The sequence below is a fragment of the Lonchura striata genome, chromosome 20, assembly GCF_046129695.1.
Source record: "Lonchura striata isolate bLonStr1 chromosome 20, bLonStr1.mat, whole genome shotgun sequence".
Classification (NCBI taxonomy): Eukaryota; Metazoa; Chordata; class Aves; order Passeriformes; family Estrildidae; genus Lonchura; species Lonchura striata.
The window spans coordinates 11005062-11026398 of NC_134622.1; the positions used below are offsets into that span (position 1 = coordinate 11005062).

Sequence of the window (21337 nt, forward strand, 5' to 3'; positions counted from 1 at the left end):
GATTCATCAGCAGCTTGTGAAATTTTAAGGTATTTTTAAATACCTATCACTGTTCTGAGCTATCATTAACTCAACTCTTCCAAGGCAAACAACAGCTACAGAAGAGCTGATAAATTCTCAAAGCACAGGTGTAGCTTTAAGGATTTTGGGACACTTCTCTTGATAGCACCTGAGTGCAGGACAACTCAGGAGATAGAACACAGAACATTCATCTGCACAAGAGATTTTTTCCCCCTGTTACCTCCTGTGGTTTGGAGAGCTAAGTTGGTGTTTTTTCCCCCAGTGTGTCATGGTATAGCTGCTACCCAAAGGAAGTGTGTCATAGCTGTGGTTTTAGTTCCCCACTTAGAGCCACATGTCATTGCAGTTACAAGTTTGCCTAAAAAACACCAGCACTGCCCAAATCTCCCTGCTGTACACTGATGGTTGTTTGCATCCGAGGAGCAAATATATGCACAAAGAAACCTTATTGTCAAAGGACTAAATATCTGAAATATCCATGTTCTGTTGACTACGTCTTGGCAAGGTAAGTACACATTTTCCTTGTCTTATTTTAAGCTGTACTTCAAAGTTTCTTACATTTTGTAGAAAATAATATGAAAAAGTATTTTTACAGAAATTTGAGCAATTAAAAATAGTAACAAACTGCAGAAATAGTATCCCCAACTGAATCAGGGAAGCTGATATACTGTATTTTTCATAATTTTAAATGTTATTCATAGTCAGACTGAGGAATTAACAGTGACAGTCACTACTTGGCTCTGTTGTCCTTGCAGTGCAGATCTCGCTGGGTACTGAGACCCTGTCAATACCCAGACATGAAGGGCTGAACTAAAAAGAAAACCAGCTCTTTAAAGATGAGCTCCTTTGCTCTCGTAGTTTCAGAAGCCCTTCACGACGAGCCTGCTGATGTTTAAGAAAAGCACATCTGCTCTGGAAGCCCACAATGAGCACTGGGCTCAGTGTGCCTGGGGCAGAACTGGAGCTGCACCCTGGCCAGGGACGGGAACGCTGCAGGGTAGCTCTGCTGGCTCTGCCTGTCCTGCTCAAAACAGCTGAAATGTTGAAAAACCCCAAGCTTTGCTGGGTTTGCTTTCCTATTCCTTTTAAAGTATGCTACAAGGAATCATCCAGGTGACTTCCAGCACACACAAACAAAAATCCGACCTGAGCTGAAATTTATGGCTGAAACGGTTTCCAGTTCAAACTGAACAAAGAGGATTAAGCTCAGGATGGAGAATAATTTTATGTTATGGGTGAACTGCAAAGTTACAGACACAGATCTTTTGTTGCTTCCTTGTTGTGTAAGGAGAGATCCCCTTACACACCAGGTGTATCCCTGCCTTCCCTTCATGGGGTCACACACCAGGAACATGCTTCTCTGATTTTTTCATATTTAGACACAAACAAACACACTTTGTTACCTTTACAGGCAACAAACACATTTGTTCAAGAACAAATATAAAATTAACAGTGCTACTTTTTGTCACGCCCTGTAGCATTTCAATGTGCACCAAGCAGAGTGTGTGACACCCAAAGGAAACGCTGTGATCTGTTACCACAGACAGCAGAAAGACTCTGTGGGACACAGCCTTGCCCTGGGAAGGTCAGGAGCAGCCTGGCCCAAGCTCAGCACTGCCTGGGTCACTGCTTGGCTGATTTGTCACTGATAATTTGAGGTTATTATCTTCGTATCTGACCAACCCCACTCTCACATTCCTACCCAGAATTCCAGAAAAATTCAACAGGTACAGATTTGAATGCCACACAAATGTGAAACAGAGCATATGAATGGTTACTCTCATTTCCATAATTATTGGTGGCGTTTCAAAGAAAATGTCACAATCTGTAGAATGTTCGGGAGAAAAATACAAGAAGTACACTTGTGATAAAGAGCTTTTTGCACAAAAAAGCAGAAAAATAAGAGAACAAATATTTTCCTGGGCATTTTAAAGTACTCCAGACAGCTGTGCTAGGAACTACATACAATTCACGTTAAGTTATTGCTGTCACTTACAGGAACATTTTGGGTTCAAGTTTTTGCCTTGCCCATCTGTTTCCCGCAGGGTTCCCCTGCCTGCCCCAGGGGAATTCAGGGAGGTGAGAAGCAGCCAGTGATGTGTAACCTCCACAGGGTCTTTGTGCAAAGCAGAAGTGATGACCGGGTGTAACACAGGCAGCTTCAGAGAGAAGGAACTCCCAGAGTCTGCCCTGACATCACAAAGCCCTCAGGAGGAAACACTTCTCTTTGCTCCATGTTCTTTTTTGGTCTTTGTATGTTTTATAACCTCAAACTGTGAGAAGTTTGAGACAATCTATTCTTTCATAATCTGGCACCTGAACTTATGCTCCTACATCCCCCCAAAAATGAGGCCATGTATTTTTCATCAAGCCTGCTACTCCCTGAGAAGTCCAATCCAAACCTCTAAGAACCAGCATCTGCTAAACTAGCACCACAATTTGTATTTTTGCAGGGGACTCAACAGGAAGATGCAGACAAAGAGATGCAGTAACCCACACCTGGCCTTCCCTGTCATGATAATCTTCTCCCTGTGGCTGCAAACAGGTGCAAACCACACAGGTTACCCTCACCTCAGAGAAGAAACCTGGAGTCCCATCAGCCAAAACCTCAGTGGGAGTCAGAACAGGACAGAAGCAAGCACAAATTCCCCTCTGAGCCTCAATTTCAGCAGCCAAACTATTACTTTTGAAATACAAAGTACCCTGCCATCCTTCTCCTCCACAATGACTCAAAATTTGACTTCCCCTGCCCCAAGTGCAGTTTCCACCACAAGAGGATTAGAGAAAAGCAGCAAACCCAAGAGCCCAGTGACCAAAGAAACCTGTGAAGACAACAAGTCTCTCATACTGATTTGCTTCATTATCATTGCAGTTCTTGTGCTCATCTGCATCTCCCTGTTTCTGTCCACAGTCATAGCAGCCAACAAAATCTCCTATCTCAAACGAGCCCAGCAGGGCAAACGCAGGCCCAGGAGCAATGGTGACCTCCTGGCCACCAACAGCTTATGGCCCACAGCAGCAGGAACATGGCAGAGGATGCCCAAGGAGACAAGTGGAACCGAGCTGATAATGCAGGAGCTGATATCAGGGAGGGATGCTGTGAACCAAAGGAAAACTGAAGATGAAACTACTGAGAAACTCACCAAAGCAGTAAATAATGAACAAGAAAGCAAAGAACCATCCCAGTCACACAAAACCATTTTAACCAATTTTGTAGTTGAGATTTAATTCACACTCGGGTAAAAATTAATCTTTTGCATTTGTTACACCATTAATGTAAGGCAAAAACTTGTATTTCAAGTAACAGCAAGAATTTCCCCCAGGAAAGCTAAATCCAGATTTTAGAGTTTCTCCATTTATGCCAGTGGGAATTGCTGCAGCCACATGTGGATCCAGAAGGTAGTAAAGCTGTGTTAAATAGTTTTCTCTAAGTAGTGTCAAGACTGGTTTTTGTCCTTTGACCAGAAATCAGGGTGACAGGAGCTGAACAGGATAAACCAAAATGACAGAATCTGCCCATGCTCAAAGACCATAGAGGGGGAAAAGGAACAGACTGTCAGTCTGAGCACTACTCTGAACACTAAGATGCTGCACAGGCATAACCAAGTTGCTTTTCAAAGGAAATAATACATTAGTCACAACTGATTCAACCACTAATCCATGATCTAGTCCCTCTCCAGATGTCCTTTTGGATTTTCCATCGACAACTTCTTAAACCAGCTTAATTACTTTTGAAGCAGACTGATTGGAACCATATTTATTGTGTTTCAACATTGACTATGAATAGATGAAGTTTGTAGTATTTGCTAGAACATGAGAACTTGTTCAGCTTGTTACCTTCAATAAACTTGCAATATCAGTTTTTAAATTACGTATGTGATTCTATTTCTTTAAGTCAAAATGTTAGAAAAAAATATGACCAGGCATTTTGGAATGTTTTATTTCTGTAACATTGGCTGGGCTCAGTAAAGGTCTCTGATGACTTGCTGTGATTTCCTGCATCATGGAAACACACTCCACTTTCTTCTGACATCAAACAGAACATGCCAGGAATTCCTTTCAACCACAACAACTTTTAGGTTCTTTATTCTTAGAGACCTGACCTTCCCATAATTCCAGGGAGGTGCCTGTGGCTGCTCTCCCTGCAGCAGAGCTTTGCTCTTTAAGGAAACGTGAGAAGCTCTCCACAGGCTGCTCCTTGGGCTGAAGAAGCTCTGTTGCACTGTGGTTACAAGTGCTGAGACTGCACAGTGCCAAAGCTCCAAACATCCTGTGCAGCTGTAACCAACAGCTGTGACACATAAGATGGTTGTTTGAGTTTGAGAGGACCGGGATGACTGAATCCCCCACCCCAATTCCACTAGATCACCCATTAGCTTGGCTGGCAGGGAAGATACAGCAGCAGCAGAGGCAGGACCACAGCACTGTGACAGGACAGAGACAGAGCTCAAAAAATGCAACTGCCAGGCTCAAAGGTGAGCTGTGTAGTGAGGAAAATAAAGCTGGAAGGAGTCTGCATGCTTAGCCTAGAACTGGGAATCAATTACAGGGGTTGAAGAGAATGGGGAGGAGACAAAGAAATCAGAGGAGGAACACCGAGTTAGTGTGAGATGGGGTCAGGATGTGTGTTTGCTGCAGGAGCAGGCAGAGTGTCAGAGAGAGAAGCAGCGCAGTCAGAGAGCCACAACAGGAAGGGCTGCAGAAGAATCTGTCTGTAGCTACTGGCAGAACACAATTGCAAAGTGCCAGGAGGACATATTTGGTGTGGGTTTCCTTCCACCACGCAGCCTTTCCAGGCAAAAATGCTCACAGAGACCAAAGAGAGCAGCTTGAGTTACACTCCATGGGATGGACAGGGACAGACAGGGGGAAGCAGCTGCTCAGAGCACAGCTCTCCACCAGTGATGGCAGCAGGTCGCAGCACTGTCCACACAGAAAAACAACCAAGCAAGCAGGGACAGGCTGAGGATGAAATCAGATTTTGCCCTCTGCCCCTCGATGCAGCTACACAAGAGAGGATGTGTAAGCAGCCAGCATCCCATGACTCACCAAGGAATCCAGGGTGCTTTCCCACTAATGGCCTGAGAGCACAGCAAACCCACCACTGAATTACATCAGCAACTCAAATCCAGCCCAAACGTGCAGAGTTTTTGATTCACACAGAAGAAGCCATAACTATTTTCTACAAAGACAGGCAAACAGGTATTAGAGAATTTCCACAAAAACACATGTAGGTGCCTGATGTGGCAAGAGCCTTTCTGCAGAAGCCAAAGCGCCTTTTGCCCAGCACGGTGGGCAGAGCAGCAGCTTGCCCGTGGGTCTGTGAGGTAAGAGCCCCGCGAGCTGCTCGGCACGGACGCTTCCTGCGTGGGCAACTTCCTCCCTCCCTGACAAACTTGTGCACGAAAAGAGCCATTTTAGCCCGTCTGACTGAGCACACACAGCCCTCCCGCGCCTCAAACAGCAAAGGCAGACGGCGCCTGCTTCCGAGAAGGTAAATTACAGGTAAGGATCAAATTCAAGTATTGAGCCTACTTTGAGAAAAGGGGAGAAGGATAAAAACTGAATAGAATCATTTTAACCCATTACAAACCTGTCAGAGTTTAGATCACGATGTTCTCTAGTCATTAACTTCCTACTCATGTGTGTTTACACTGCTGCATTTAAAATTTAATTTTGCGTATTTGTAAACCCATAAAGACTCATGCATATTAATTTCCCAGAAATAGCTTCACAGGACTAGCACTATAGTAACTAATGAATTAGCTCAAATTGCATGAAAGTGACTTCAGAAGGAAAAGAGCTGTGTAGGGGATGAATTTTATATAATTTATTTCATATGGAGACATTTGGAGAGCTGAACTCTAATCAGTACAGGAAAAAAAAGTCTGTTTCATTCCAACAACTCAACATTTGCACAATCTGCATGCAAGAATTTATTTATAAAACATTTTACCACTAGAATGCAGTGTTATTATAGCGTAAGTACTTGGAAAACTTCTAAATATTTGCTATGCTGAACAAATATAGGAACGGGAAATAAAAGTTTAGGAGAATTGTAAAGAGCCTTTTACTTCTGTCTCAGCTTATATCACAACAAGCGATTTCTTCATTTCTGACAACCCTGTCTGTCAATGCTGCAGAGTTTGTTCCAGGTCCATAACCAGTTACATGGTTGATAAATGTTATTTTGAAACCTTGTGAGGACTGCTCTGCCAATGCCTTTTTCTGATAAGGTGAAAAAAGATGATAATAAGCCATTACCTTCAAACAAGCCACTTCATTAACATGATCCATAATGCTGAAAATCTGCTGTTATTTGTAAAGTAGTGCCAAATCTGATCATGCAGATGGGAACCGGCTTGAAATGTGAAATATTGGGGAGACCGTTATTTTCAGTCTGATGGTATTAACACAGAACTGTCTGGTGGCAATAAAATGCAGAAACAGTTTACAAGTTACCGTGTTCTACTTCTTCCTTGCAATAGCAGAGGACCCTTGTAAAGAGGCTGCAGGGAAATGGCCAGCAACCAGGTCATGCTGGTTCTGTTCTGTGGGGAAATCTGGAGCTCCCTTTCTGCAGCAGCACCCCAGCACGCTGCCAGGACTGAAAGCCACATGGGCACCACTGCCACGAGCCCAGGAGCAGACAAAGTCCCCCTCCACCAACTGCAAGCAACTGTGCCCAGCTTGTACCAGTCTGACGGAGCCCTGGCTACTACAGAGCCCCAGGCCCTCCCAGGGGAGGAGGAAGCTGGGGATGGCAGCTGGGTGGCAGCGCTGATATTGGGCAGCATTTTGATTGGGATGATGCTGGCAATTATGGTCATTCTCCTGTGGAAATGCTGCCTGAGGCCTCCTCTGGCCGAGTCCCACTGGGCAGGCCAGTCCCCCTTCGTGGATGGGGACACGTCAGATCTCTTCATGGACGCTGAACCCGGCACCAAGCGCTCCTCGGTCTTATTCATGCTGCCTTGGAGACCGAAACAAGGCACCAGCCTGCAGGAGGACCCGGCTGTCCCAGAGACCCCTCCCCAGCACACCACCAGTGCTGAGAGCGGGCAGCCACCTCCTCCGGCCGCGGGCTGCCCCGGAGCCAGCCCGGCCCCAGAGCCAGCCAGCTCTGCAGCCCAGCCCTGTCCTCCCCCAGACTGCCCAGCCGAGTGCTCCGACCTGCCCCCACCCCCTGCCTGGCTCAGGGAACCCGCAGAGGACGCCAGCTCAGACCCCAGCCAGCACTCGGCACTTCACGTGGAAGCAGAGGAGCCACAGCCACCACCTGAGCTACTGACCCAGGAGGTCCATGAAACACCGCCCCAGCCAGAACACCCTTTGTAGACTGCCAAATTCATTTCCAGAATACTCGACATCTTTCTTAAATCAAGTAATTTTCAAGAAAGTGAAAAAAGAAGAAGTTGACACAGGCAAGAAGGGTGAGGCCCCAGCATTTCCTTGACATTTCCCTGGTGTTTCCCAACTTTGGCTTTCACAAGAGAGAACAACCTGCTTCTGCCTGAAGCAAATTTCTGACTACAAAACAAATTGTGCCCAGTCATCACCTGTAACTAGAGATTCCAGAAGGCAGAGCACACAGCTGTGTGTGCCAGCACAACCAGACACACACGTGGAGATGTCACAGACTGCCCAGCGTCAGAGGGACTCGGCTTTGCACTGGGGTTTGCCTCACTGGGCTGTGCAAGTGAATGCAATCACTTCCAGGACATTTTAATAAAGCTTTCTCAAAGATGTTTTGGTCACCTGAGGCCCACCTGAATATTTGCTGAGATACAGCATGCACACAGTTACTAATACAAACTCACTGAATGGCTCATGGATGCTGGATTCCTTTGAGCTCCCGGTGCCCAAGTGCTTTCCATGCTCCTCTCTGGGCCCTGAGCTCCAGCACAGCTCATCTCCCCCACACCAGCCTTGGCTGGCCAGTAGCAGGCTGCTATCAGAAGTAGATTTTTTTTTTTTTTTTACCAGTATTGAACATTTATATAAAGAAGCTGCTAGATGCTGAAGCCAGCTTTCCATGAGAGCTCTGCAAAAATTTCAGTTCTCCTGGGGAGGGAATAGTTTTGTGGATGGAGCACAGAACAAAGATTTGCACACAATAAACTTCAGAATTTTTAAACTATCACTAATAAAGAGTAGTACATTATCCAAATGCAATTCCAGGCTGCTGTGCATACAATGGCCATAGGAAAATACATTTTCAATTTTCTTTACTGTTTACATAAGCTGTATGATTTGGTATGCCTCAAGAAGAATATTACAATTATACAGACTTTTGTAAGGCTCTTTCACATGACACCCTGTTAAAATTAACGGCACTATGAATGAAACATTATAAACACTCTCACTCTCATATTGCTTTGAGAAAATCAAATCAAGATTTCCTGTAGAAATCTGTAAAATCCTACGAGCTGAGCTGACAACACAGTGATAACCTGATCCAAGGAGCAGAAAAGAGTATTTTAAAATTAGGAAAATATATCCTGGCAGCGTAGTTTAAAAAAGCTTAAGCTAGAAAGCCTAAATTCCCATTAGCCTCTGTTACAGGAGGAGAGGTTAACAGAGGTGACAGATCCCGGCAGGTCCCTGGCAGATCCTGGCAGGTCCCTGGCAGGTCCCGGCAGGTCCCTGGCAGATCCCGGCAGGTCCTGGCAGGTCCCTGGCAGGTCCCTGGCAGATCCTGGCAGATCCTGGCAGGTCCTGGCAGGTCCTGGCAGGTCCTGGCAGATCCCGGCAGGTCCTGGCAGGTCCCTGGCAGGTCCCTGGCAGATCCCGGCAGATCCTGGCAGGTCCTGGCAGATCCCGGCAGGTCCTGGCAGGTCCCTGGCAGATCCCTGGCAGGTCCCTGGCAGATCCCGGCAGGTCCTGGCAGGTCCCTGGCAGGGCTCGGGCCGGCTCTGCAGTGCCCACAGGATCAGGTGGTTGCGGAGCCGGGCGCAGCCGTACGATGCAGCTGAGACAAGCACAGCCCCCGGCAGCCGCTGGAGCTGCTCTCCAGAACAAGGCGACCTCTAAGCTCCAATCCATCACAGAAACGATGTGCTGATACTGCAGGACACCACGGTAAGTTTGAGCTTTTTGATTTTACTCACAAAATCCTACTACCAAATCGGAGCTGGAAACGGGAGTGGAATTAGGAGCTGATGACAGATGCTTGCACCAGAAATTTGCTGCAGTGTCAGAGATTTCTTACTAACGGTAACTCGGGTTCTAAAATGCGTTTCCAGCTTTGAGATCGTAATTAACATTGCAAGGAGGAAAAAACGCTACGGTGCATGTAAGCATGAACAATGGAATTTGGGTTTCAAGCTAAATTCCTACAATGTATTTTAACCAATTTACTTAAGCAAACAGCATGCCTGGATGGGGGGGACTGCTACATTACTGCAGAGATTTGTGAAGATCCAGTTGACAGCCATTTTTTCATCCTCTATAAATGAACACATTATTCCAAACATAATATAGGCTTGAAATCACTAAAAACAAGAAGCAGACATTGTATAATGTTTGGAAGAGACTTGCGTTTTCGGAAGAAAGCCCTCATTTGAGCTGGAGGGGGAAAGGGAGATGAAAAAAACAAGTCTCATTCTGCCAGACAACACGACAGGCTGAAGGGATGCTTTGTGAAGTCTCTCTTGAACAATTCTAAAAAGGACCGTGCCACAAAGGGGGTTATTGATATTTTTACTTAATTTCTCCTGCAAGTGGCCATTGCCAAGACAACCCTTATACAGAAATGTAATGTATTACATGGATTTAAAGGGTGTCATTTTGGTATATTTATTTCCAGGCAACAATGGAATACCAGATATTGAATACATCTACCTGTCTGCTGGTCCTACTGGTTTTCATACCCACTGGTTTGGGTATCTGTCCTTCTAGCTGTAAGTGCTCAGGAAACGACAGGAATGTGGACTGTTCAGGCAGAAACTTAACTATACTGCCCCAGGGACTTCAAGACAACCTTACATATTTAAATCTGTCCTTTAACCAGTTTGTAGATCTCGATCATCAGCTAACGAGGTTCACCAATCTGAGGACCCTTGATATTTCACATAATTGGCTCAAGAATGTTCCTGCTCATCTGCCCAAGTCCTTATGGGAATTGTATGCCACAAACAACAACATTAAAGTTCTTCAGAAACTTGATACAGCTTACCAGTGGAATCTTAGAGTGCTCGATGTTTCCAGGAATATGGTGGAAAGAGCTGTCCTGATCAACAACACACTAAGCAGTCTCAAGTTTCTCAATCTCAGCAGCAACAAACTTTGGACAGTTCCAACCAATATGCCCTACAACATAGAGACAGTGGATCTATCCAATAACTTCTTGTCCCAGATACTCCCAGGAACACTGGTGAGACTGCAACACCTCACAAGCCTCTACCTGCACAACAACAAGTTCTCATACATTCCTGACAAAGCTTTTGACCAGCTCTCCCAGCTGCAGGAAATAACTCTGTACAACAACCCCTGGTCCTGCAGCGATAACCAAAACATCCCCTATGTGCTGCAGTGGGTGCAGGGCACAGCTGCCCGCGTTGTGGGGGCTCCCTGCGCCGACCTGCCCTGGCCCTGGGCGAGCGCCGCGCCGCCGGCCCAGCCCACGGCGCTGGACTCCAGCCCCATCATCAAGGGCACCAAGGCAGCGGGCAGGGAGGCCTCTGCCGCGGCGCCCGAGCCCACCAAAGTGACCAAAACGCACAAACAGTTCAAAGCCAAGGAAGCCTCTCCCCTGGCGACCCAAAGCCCCCCGGCTCTGTTCCCCGGCACGGACCGGCCCCTGCCCCGCGCCCCCGACGGCCCCCAGGAGGCCGCGGCCACTCGCACAATCCTCGTCCAGGACTCCACCGCGGGCAACGCCAGCCTGGCCCCTGCCACGGGACCCTCCACCACTCCCATGACTTTAAGCATCACCAGTGGAATGCCAACAAACTACTCCAAGATGCCTCAAAGCACAACCACTACCTTCAGGAAGGAGGAGGCCACGCCGAGCGCGCGCGTGCCCTCCCGCGCCAGCCGCTGGCAGACGGGGCTGCTCTGTCTGGCACTGCTGCACGCCGCGGCCGTGGCCATGGACTAAGGGCTCGCACCCCCCCGAAATTACTGAGCTGATTCCTGTGATAACAGCTGGAGTTAACACAGCCAGCTGAAAAAATGAACGAAAGAAATTCAAACTCCTGACTCTGATCTAAAGTAACGGTTCTTAAAGACGCGCACACTAATGTCTTGATACTAAGCTGCTACTTATTTTCATATGTCTTAATTGAGTACGACTAATCTATTATTTTGTTTTTAAAAATGTGCTTATTTTGTATTTAAATTTTTCATTTTACTTGCACAGAATAAACACATCGGAATTTTAAGTACTGATTTTACGTATGATTATGTCATTGAACAACTGGAAAAAAACAGAAGGCCTGTATCATATCTGCATTGTCTTGCTTGACTTGCCAGTGAGCAATTCCTGTAATATAGCAGCACAGATTCTTTGTAAGTTATGATGACATGCAAAAGAAAGGGAAAAAATAAAGGAACTAAACTGAACTGTTTCACTAATCAGAAGTTATTCCTGAGCAAAATTGCTAGCATGTATATCTATGTTTGCTTCATATGTATTAGAGTATTTTAAATATGAAGAACAACAGTTTTGAATTTAGGAATTAAATATGATAATGCCATGATGTCTGCTAAGAGGGTGTAAACTGAGATGGCAACATGGTCCAGCTTCAGCATGGGACAGTGGTAGGGGCCAGTATCCTTCTGCTCTGGCTTGACTTAGAGACTGCAGGCAAGTTATTGCTCTCTCCATAATAAAAAAAAAAGAAAAAAAAAAAAAGAAGAAAAAAAAAAGATAAAAGTAGAGAAAAATGCCAGATGTTCAATGCCATGACACTGTCAAATACAAAGGAGTTATCTACCCAAATTAATGACCTGGAACTCCTTGACTTTATGTCAAGTGACATGCTGAAATGTTAATATGGTGTGCTTAAAAGAATACCACAAATCAGCCAGAGCATAGCAAACCACTATCAGTAAAATGAAATATCAGCTGATTTCAAACACAAGTCATGTCACAAATCAATTAAGCAGTTAGCTGGTGAGTTGTCATTGAAGCATTCCTGACTCTTGTGACTCCAAAGAGAATGAACCCAGTCCATGGCACTGAACATGCCCAAATCCCTGCTTTCTAAGGGCGAGCATGGATGCTCTTCTCCTCGACATCTGCACCGTCAGCCAGTAGAAATAGCTGCACGCATGGTTCTGTCCACTCTAGGAAAATTATCTAAATTATGGCAAAGGTACTTGATATATTACAGATGAAGTTTTGCAAACAGCATGAAATGAAAACTGAAGAACAAGTTAATTGAAAAAGTATTATCCACTTAATATTACAGATCTTATACAATGTTTTCCATTCATTCCAGGCCATTTAATTTCCAGTTATTGTAGCATGAAGGTGCTGCAAAACCCAGAAAACCTCACAACCAAGACCGGAGTCCTCTACCTGTTTCTCCCAAGGTGTCAATGGGGGCTGTAGATCATTCACAACTACTGGTATCAGAGTAATGACAACTTTCCAATTGTGAACAGTATTTCTCTAACCGGAAATGTATTTTAATTTCTAACAGTAAATGTTACACAATGGATTTGTACAGTTATTTCATTGGCATTTAAGTAAAAATAAAGTTATGTTTGTATTGAACTGAACTAGTGACTGTGATTCTTTTCTAATAAGCAGAGTAAAACAAATAAATAGATAGCATTGTATTGTACAAACCTGTTTAAAGCAGACATTTGGCTCCATTGTCATGCCTTATGGGGGGAAATTATGGTTATATTAAATTCATTATTTAGATACTGATATATCTCTAATATTGTTTAGCAATAAGCTGATGATATGATCACAACACTGGGACTATCCTTCCCCTTCCTACTCTTTAGAACTTTAGAAAACCTGAAGAAGTCCCTGCTGCTGCTCTCCTTGGACACTCCCTGGGTTTGCTAAGTGCTGACTGTAGCACAGCACCAAACTATTTCCCATGCTCAGAACTCAGCAATTCCCAGAACTGCATCATTCTCGTGGCCTCATCCCACACAGTGGGAGCAGCTGGGCTTTCAAGGCAGGACTCATCAGAAAATGAGGTGCTGTGGCCAAACTGCTTGATTTGAGGAAATTACAGGAAATACTGCCTGCGTCTTTGCTGCAGAATCAGTACAGGATGCCAAATTCTATTGCATTAAAAAAACCTACAGGGAATTGACTTGTAAGGCTCTGAGAACGTTTCACCCATAATGAGACAATCTGATGACCAGCAACAGGAAAACACTGCTTTCCAGAGGTTATCTGGGGCAAATTGCAAGCCCCCACGTCGAAGGACTTGCTATCCAGCCTAAACTCCTCAGCGTGCTAAGAAAAGCCTGCAGTGGAAATGGGGCTCTGGGGTGCACGGGCAGGACGGGGGAGCTGGATCCCAGACCTGCAGCTGGGTATGAAGTGAGCTGGCACCCCAACACGCCAGGGCTGTGCTCCCTCCCAAACCCTGCCTGAGCTGCTGCAGCACCAGGCTGCCTGCTCGGACTGCTTTCAGAACAGCAGACTGGAATTTAGGCTTCCTGCTATTTTTCTGGAATACGAATGAGTCGATAAGGCAGCAGGGAGGAGGCAGAAGCGTGGGAGTCCAGCACTCGTTGCTGGGCAACTGCACAGCCACTCTGAGCTGAGCCCGGGGGCCTGCGTTTGTAAACATGCCGCGCACTCAGACCTCCAGAAATACAAAATAATCTATTCTCTGAGAAATTGGTATCCAAAACAACTATTTAGCATTTCAGGGCAATATTCAAAATACCCAGAAAAGCTCTGGCACACCTCTAATAGCTGCATACTCGCTCTGGAAAGGGTGAAAATGCTGTGGGGATCGCTGCGGTCTGCAGCAATAACTCAGAGGTTTTATTCCTATTAATTAGTTTGGGATCAGCTTAAAACCTAATGGCAGTAGTTCAGGATCAATATTAATTGATTTATGGATCATTTTTGTAACTGGGTTGAGATTAAAAACACAAGAATAATGGCTCCAGAAGCTGGGTTGTTGCCCAGGAAACAAAATGTGAAGATAGATGACAGAAGGAATTAAATTTCACAGCACAAGAAGGACATAAACTGATCCAGATATATCAGTAAAATGACTCAACAATGCCTTAGCAACCAGATCTTCAACTACAAAAAAACAAAAACCCAAAAAAAAAAAAAAAAAAAAAAAAAAAGGGAAAAAAACCAACCCCAAAAACCCAGCCTGCTACAAGTCCTCAAACAGCCTGGCAGCTCCAATCTAAACAATTTTTCCACATTTCACACCTTGAAAACGCAACACCTGGCTCAGAACCAAAGACAAACACCCCAAATAAGCTCCACTTAGCCACATCCCTATGAGAAGGGATAATGCCAGAGCATCATCCCAGAGAGAAGCCCTTCCTGCTGGCTTGAAAGGCAGCCCTGCCAGGATTCCTCAATTGTGCAGCTGCTGAAGATAAAGGTAATAATTCACCTAGCAGCAAGGCTCATGCTGCAGTACAACAATATTTTCATTAATATCTCATACCTGGATAAAATGTTCAAAAATCTGCTCCTTCCCACCCTCTCTGAAGGCAGGAATGCTTGGCTGACTGGAGACCATGACAGTTTTGCCCAGTCAGGCATCTTTGGATAAATTAATTTTTCTGCTTTTAAAGAAGAGGGAAGTGAGCTAGACCTAGCAAACGTGGTGCAAACTTTTGTCTTGATTTACTTCCAGAAATTCTTTCTCTGCAGATGAAATAACCATTCCTTGCTCTGCAAACAAGGAAACACTGTGTGTCAGGTCTGCACAGAATACATAAGGATGGCTCGGATCATTGCCAGGCACAGTCACTTTTTAAGATGGGTTATCACTACTCTCTGCATTTGTATGCCTAATTTCTTGTCTGAACAGGGCAGGATAACAATGCAGGCATTTTGTTTGACTTGACATGAAATAAGACTGTGTCTAATGGAACAAAATGGAGAAGAAAAATGTGGCAAGCAAACAGAGTTTTTTAAAGAGAATTCAAAAGACTGCCTTTGCTTCTAACTCTGTGCATGTAAGGGGATTAAAACATTAGGGATCTTGCTAAAAAAAAAAAAATTAAAGGGGGGAAAAAAGGCATCCAGGCTGCCCTCAAGCCAACCCCTTCTATCAGCACACCTGCAGGTTTCATGGACTGTTGTGTGGCTTTTGAAGACAGAAAATCAGCACAGATAAGTGATGCTCCTCATCCTGTGCTCTTTCACTGCATCCAAAGAGTCACTGCTGATGACATCCTCCCATGGGTACACTGGAAGTGGCCCCCAGTGCCACTGCCACCATGGGCAGCACAGGCAGCAGGGAGCACTCCCAGCAGGGCTCTGCTCCCAGAGGCACCAGCAATGACCAGACCATGAATACCCCAGGGCTGTGCCAGCACCCCAAAGTGCCTGGTGGCGCCAGGACTGGAGAAATCCCAGCCCTGGCAGCATTCCCCAAGCCAAACCAGCCTCCCCAGTGCTGCCAGCACACCCCCACCAGCAGCACCTCAGCACAGAGAGCAGCTTCAGCAGCTCATCCAATCCTCAGAGCTGCCTCTGACCACACCTGGGGGCGAGCACAGGGATCTCCCCTTCCTTAACACCTCTAGGAATGACTCCTGTCAGGAGTGTAATTACTTGGAAATTATAGTTTTGGTTTAGGAAACAAGTCAAAAATACTGTCAGCAAATATTAACAAATAAGCTATTTTCAAGCTCTGGTTTGTTGCCAAGCTGGTGTCTCTTACATACACTTGATACCTTTAATTGACAGGTTCATTTCAGATTGGGAAGGTGAAAGGTTTCTTACCGCCGAGCGATGTAGTAGAAAACAGGATTGCCAACTTTGGATGTCCCAGCTTGGTAGAAAATATTTAATGTTTTCAGTGCTTTGAACTCCTCTTTTTCATGTACCTGATGTCTAAAAAGCAATACATTGACATCAACTTTCACAACTGCCTTTCAAACAAATTTTAAAAATCCCAAACCCTCTTTACTTCCATCTCTGAACAAAAGTATTAAGTTTACACAATCTTGAGCCTTCCTTGAATCACATGTTACCATAATTTCTCATTCTCAGTTTAGTTTTTTAAATTAAAATCTACTCAGTAACCTAAAAGGTTTGTGTACACTCAGCTTTTTGATAGCAGAGTCTTATAAACTACTGGCATCTCCTCACATGATCAAGTCTAGAAATTAGAAATGCACAATGTGTGTCCCCACCACAGTAATCTTACCTTGTCATAAACTCTTCAAACTTGGAACTAGTGAGATTTAAGCTGGACCAATGTGTATCTGCCACAGGTTTGTGCTCAGGAGGCCCCAGGTAGGCAAGAAGTGTTGCCATCTTGTCAAAAGGTCGTCGTCCAACAGCCTTGTGGTCCCTACAAACAACATGTTCTCTGTCAGGAAACTCCTTCTTTACTCAACAACTCTCACTACCCTTCCTCAACTGGGACAAGCTGGATTTTCTTTTTTAGAGTAATTATGAGACATCTTCAATGATGACTGATATTCTTCTCAGTACTAACAGAAGCAACAGAAGGGAGTATTTCCAAATATTAACAGCTTTTAGCTGAAGGAGGGGAGATTTAGTTTGTATATTAGGAAGAAATCCTTTCCTGTGAGGGTGCTGAGACCCTGGCACAGGTTCCCAGAGAAGCTGTGGCTGTCCCACCCCTGGAAGTGTCCAAGGCCCGGCTGGACAGGGCTTGGATCACCCTGGGACAGTGGAAGATGTCCCTGCCCATGGCAGGGGCTGAGATGGGATGAGCTTTATGGTTCATTCCAAGACTCTGCCAGCTTTCCCCTCAGCACACGCCCTCCTGCCAGGGCTGCAGCCCCACCTGTTGCTGGACAGGTACTGGCCAATTTTCTCCTGGTTGTTCCAGAGCAGGCGGTGCAGCGCCAGCACGTTGCCGTCGCTGATGAAGGACAGGCTGTGGTTGACGGTGTCGCTGGCCGGGCAGTCGGACGCGATGTCGAGGAAAAACCTGCAATTCAGAGCCAGGCACAAACATCAGCGTGGGAGGGCCTGGGCAGGGCTGTCCTGCAGGGCACCGCAGCTCTCCCCACCCACCGCAGCTCTCCCCTGCACACAGCACTCCCACGTGCCGTCCCCAGGCCTTACCTTCGCGCCGCGTCGAAGTTGCTCTTCACGAAGTCATTGAACGGCCGCATGTGCTCCTCTTTCGTAAACAGCACGTGGTTGGCAATACTCTGAAGGATCTAAAGGAAGAAATGTGCAGAGACACGCAGAGGTTTAAAGTATTAGCTGTTACAGTAATTGACACAAATACTTCTGCCGGTGAAATTAAACTGGCAGAAACAGTTCATTTTCACTTGTTGTCTTGAGGTTTTGCAACAAAAAGCCAGTAAGTAATTTAAAATACATTCATTTCCAAAGTCTTTTCTTTCTCATACTTTTAAATACTAAAAACAGTTCACTTTTTTATGATCTTTAAACTAGGAAAATAAATCATCTTTCAAACCACCAGTAAGTTATTAAGTATTTCATCCTGGAATTTAAGAAAAGTAAGTAAAAGCAGTAACACACCCCTAGTTAAAGAAAAATATAATTTCCCAACATTTACAGTAGATAATATACACAGGCCATAGAACTTGTATGCCCTCATTCTTTAGCAGTGGACTGAACTGATAAATGCTGGCTGCTGCAACCCTCACTGCGCCCACAGAACATCAGTCTCTTTGTTAGCTTCCAAATGAGAAGTTCAAGGGAAGGGCTGGAATTCCACTCTCCTATCCATCCTTTTGGCAAAGTGTTCATCCCCATCCTTACACTGCTGAGAGCTCAAACAATGCAACGATGCATAACCATGGCACAGACACTGCACTTTCTAGAAATGTGACTGCTACAAAGGCCTCCACGTTTCCCCCATTTTCTCCTAGTGCTCTAGGAGCAGTACTGCAGCAGGCAGAACACACACCAGGGGCAGGCACAGACGTGTCTGGATTCACCTTTGACATGAGCTTGAGCCCGCGCTCGATGCGGGGCGGGGGTTTCTTGTCCAGGATGCCCGCCTCGTACGGGGACACGATGGCAGGGTTGATGAAGCGCAGGAACATGGCGCTGCCCACGGCCCCGATGCTGTTCTGGGGGAAGCGCTGGCTCACCACCTGTGCACGGACAATTACACACAACAGTCCTGCATTAAGGAACGGGCAGGGGCTCCCAAAAGCCTCGCACGGCAAGCCAAGCCAAAGCATTCTTTCCACACCCATCATGCTCAGCACACTGGAGTGGGACTCTCTTGCATCCCAGAGAACCAGAACAAGAAGGAAAGGAGTGGGGCTCTCGGACAGCAGCTGGCTCTCCTCAGCTGCTGCCCAGCTCCCTTGGCAGGGACACAGCTCCCAGAGCTCCTGGCCACATCTCAGAGCTGACCCCACGCAGGTGCCACAGCCCCAGACTCAGGTGTGCACTGCCCTCTCCCAGCACAGGGAGCACCTTCCACCTACTGGGTCTTGGATCTGTGTTTGTAACTGCACAACTGAGTCACGAGCCTCTCCAGCAATAACTCTGCTCTACAGCTTCAGGAGTAATTTTCCATTTGTGAGGACGAGCTCTTTGCAGAAATACCCTTCAAAACCATCACCTGTCCACAACAGGACAGAAGGAGCCAGAGCTGAGTGGCCAGTGCACTCCTCTGCCTACACATACGCTGTATAAAACCCCTGAGCAGATTTAAAATATTGTCCTTTGCCATCCAGGAAAAAGTAACTGAAGAAATCTCCTCTCTTTTAGGAAATCAACTGTGAGTTACTAAGAGGAGAGTTGTTCTTTGGATGTCTTTGATTTAACTTTGAAAAGTTAAAGACAAAGCTTCCTAACAAAAATAAAGTTCTTAGATATTCAACATGTGGTTCTATAAAACATCAATATCCATATGTGTATATTGTAATGAGTAACAATGGTTATTCAAAAGGAATCAGATTGCTCCTTTCCACAGAACAAAATTGCTATTATCTGTATTATCCTGTATAGTTTAAGATTTAAAAAAAAACGCCTCCAAACAAATCCCAGTTTAATAAAATACTTCAAAACATAACTAATGCAATCTCAAATCATGCTGCTTAAACCAGACAAAGACATTAGTACAAAACACACCAAGAATCACCTTGGTTCAGTAGCAACTCCAGTCAGTTACCTTGTGATGCAATTACTGACATTTTCTTGTAAAATACTGGTTTGTCCACAGCTTTTGCATTTTAAACATGATTACTATTCTGCTCAGTTATAGCAAAAATAAGAAAGTATTAATAAAAGTCTAGATTTCCATTCTGGTTGATTCATACTTTGTATTCTGAGGTCACTGCCAAAGAAAAGAGTAAGTCTGAACTTTTAAAGACAATGCTCTAAAGCAACCCACAGATCTAAACCCTAACACAGCAAGTTACTGAAAATGGAAAATCTGCCTTTTCCAAGGAAATAATACAAGTGCTAAAGTTGGGGTTTTCTCAATCACAAAGGAAAAAAAAGAAAATGTGTCAGAAACAAGTCCCACAAGCCTCTTTCCAGTACCCCACAAATATTAATGGTTCTTTGCCCAGGATGCAAGCTCAGGTTATCTGCCAGAGTGTTAAAGCAGCTCAACAGACCCAGATTTTTCTCAAAACCAAAGAAAACATTTTTCTTCCAGTTTTTTATTTTGAAGATGGTGGCAAGGCTAGAAGAGTCAGAATATTAAATACTAAGCAGTAATGTTAAAAATGTCTCATTTACTCAAATAGGCACACAGAGAATATTTTAAATCTACACTTAATTCCAGTGTTAATTGAAATGAAAGCTATTTTGTGCCAGAATTAGTAGAATGATTTTACAGTGAGGTCAAATAGACTGAAGTGAAGATATTTTGAACAAACAGCAAAAGACTTCTGTTGTGCTTTGAAAGAAATGGCTAATAAAAAGGTCTCCAAACTTACTGATTTTTTGTTTTCCTTTTTTTCTTTTACGGTAGCTTTATTCAGTAGAGAGTGGCAAGTTGCCTACAGAACAGAGATGAGCACAAACAAGTCACAGCACCAACTACATATAGCAACAAAAAACCAATGTTGACTTGTACATAAATTACACAGTAAAATGTAACAAACATAACCAACAGAAAATGAAATATATAAACTAAAGACTGATGACGGAGTTTTTATTCCACAGTTTTATTACATCTTGTTTACAAAGCACTAAATACAAAACAAGCAAATGTTGAATTTCAATCATTTCTACTATTTCTGGCTAGATTAGAAGTCAAACCACATCAGTGTGCTCATGATACACAATCTTGGGCCTTAAATGGTGTATTCAGCTTTTGAATGTATTTTACCATCCCCAAATAATTTTAACAATACAAATAGTAGTGTTATACCATTGAAATACATATTGCTTTTTAAATTAAATTTAGAGTTTTGAATCTTCCAATGTTTCTCTGTGTGTCCTTCAATTTGGTTAGACCTGTGAACCATCAGAGTTACTACCACTGTGAGAGGTAACTCTGCCATAAAACACTCTCTGGACAAAGGAAGAAAGAAGCTACAGTCTTTGTTAATTTATTAGAGATTTCCAAGTCAAGAGATCTGACTTGATGGTGCTTATTTCTGCATTTCACTGGGATGCAAAGGGACCTACCAAGAAGACTCCAATTCTGCCCTACCTCCAGCAGCATCTGAGCAAAGCCCCAGGCCCTCGTGCCCTGCTGCCCAGCCAGAGGTGCAGCAGCACTCCCGGGAGCTGGGACAGGGCTGGGCATTCCTGGGAAGCTCCAGCAGCACCCAGGGCTGGGTCCCAGCCAGCTGCAGCACTCAGCCCCCTGCAGAAGGTCACACTGGCACTGGCAGAAGCTTCCACACGTCCAGGATGGGACAGCACGAACAGCAACCACCCCAACCCAAACCAGCCAGCAAAGCCCTCTGCTAAGCAAGCTGAACTGAAACCTGAGCAGGACCTATTAATATTTAACCAGTGGCACCTCTGCCAACTTTCCCTGTGTACTTCCATGAGTGACTTCTGAAGCACTTGTACACACACTCTACTCTCTGGGGTACTGCAGCTAGAGGAAAATTTCCACCTTGCTTTCACAAGGCAAGCCATGTATGTTTGTGGGGATTTTATGGAAGAGCCAGCACAGATCCTCTGTAGGAGTTACTATGAGCATGCTTGCTCTCACAACACACTCCTGAGCATACATTACCTGTAAGGAGCCAGGTG

General features: G+C 45.0%; 4 protein-coding genes across 10 annotated transcripts in view; 3 read left to right on the forward strand and 1 right to left on the reverse strand.

The window, feature by feature from the left end:
• The window catches only part of NF1 (neurofibromin 1), a 74048-nt gene that overhangs the window by 21829 nt on the left and 30882 nt on the right, over window positions 1–21337 (reverse strand). For 5 of the 7 annotated variants that reach the window (XM_077787601.1, XM_077787600.1, XM_077787598.1 and 2 more), the window contains 6 exons: window positions 20062–20124; window positions 18097–18255; window positions 17249–17346; window positions 16965–17111; window positions 16356–16502; window positions 15929–16039 (listed from right to left, as the gene is read on the reverse strand). In XM_077787601.1, coding sequence (XP_077643727.1) covers window positions 15929–16039; window positions 16356–16502; window positions 16965–17111; window positions 17249–17346; window positions 18097–18255; window positions 20062–20124 — 725 coding nt within the window. The remainder of the gene's footprint in view (window positions 1–15928; window positions 16040–16355; window positions 16503–16964; window positions 17112–17248; window positions 17347–18096; window positions 18256–20061; window positions 20125–21337) is intronic. The other 2 variants (XM_021533032.2, XM_077787597.1) reach the window with 1 other exon arrangement.
• On the forward strand, window positions 380–3249 carry EVI2A (ecotropic viral integration site 2A). Its single transcript, XM_021533039.2, has 2 exons — window positions 380–526; window positions 2475–3249. The coding sequence occupies exons 1-2, from the start codon at window positions 423–425 to the stop codon at window positions 3247–3249; spliced, it is 879 nt and encodes a 292-aa protein (XP_021388714.2). The 5' UTR covers window positions 380–422.
• EVI2B (ecotropic viral integration site 2B) lies at window positions 5431–7916 on the forward strand. The gene is made up of 2 exons (XM_077787628.1): window positions 5431–5526; window positions 6510–7916. Exon 2 carries the CDS (start codon window positions 6541–6543, stop codon window positions 7357–7359), a length of 819 nt encoding a protein of 272 aa, XP_077643754.1. The 5' UTR covers window positions 5431–5526; window positions 6510–6540; the 3' UTR covers window positions 7360–7916.
• On the forward strand, window positions 8800–12750 carry OMG (oligodendrocyte myelin glycoprotein). The gene is made up of 2 exons (XM_021533038.3): window positions 8800–9102; window positions 9830–12750. Exon 2 carries the CDS (start codon window positions 9836–9838, stop codon window positions 11120–11122), a length of 1287 nt encoding a protein of 428 aa, XP_021388713.1. The 5' UTR covers window positions 8800–9102; window positions 9830–9835; the 3' UTR covers window positions 11123–12750.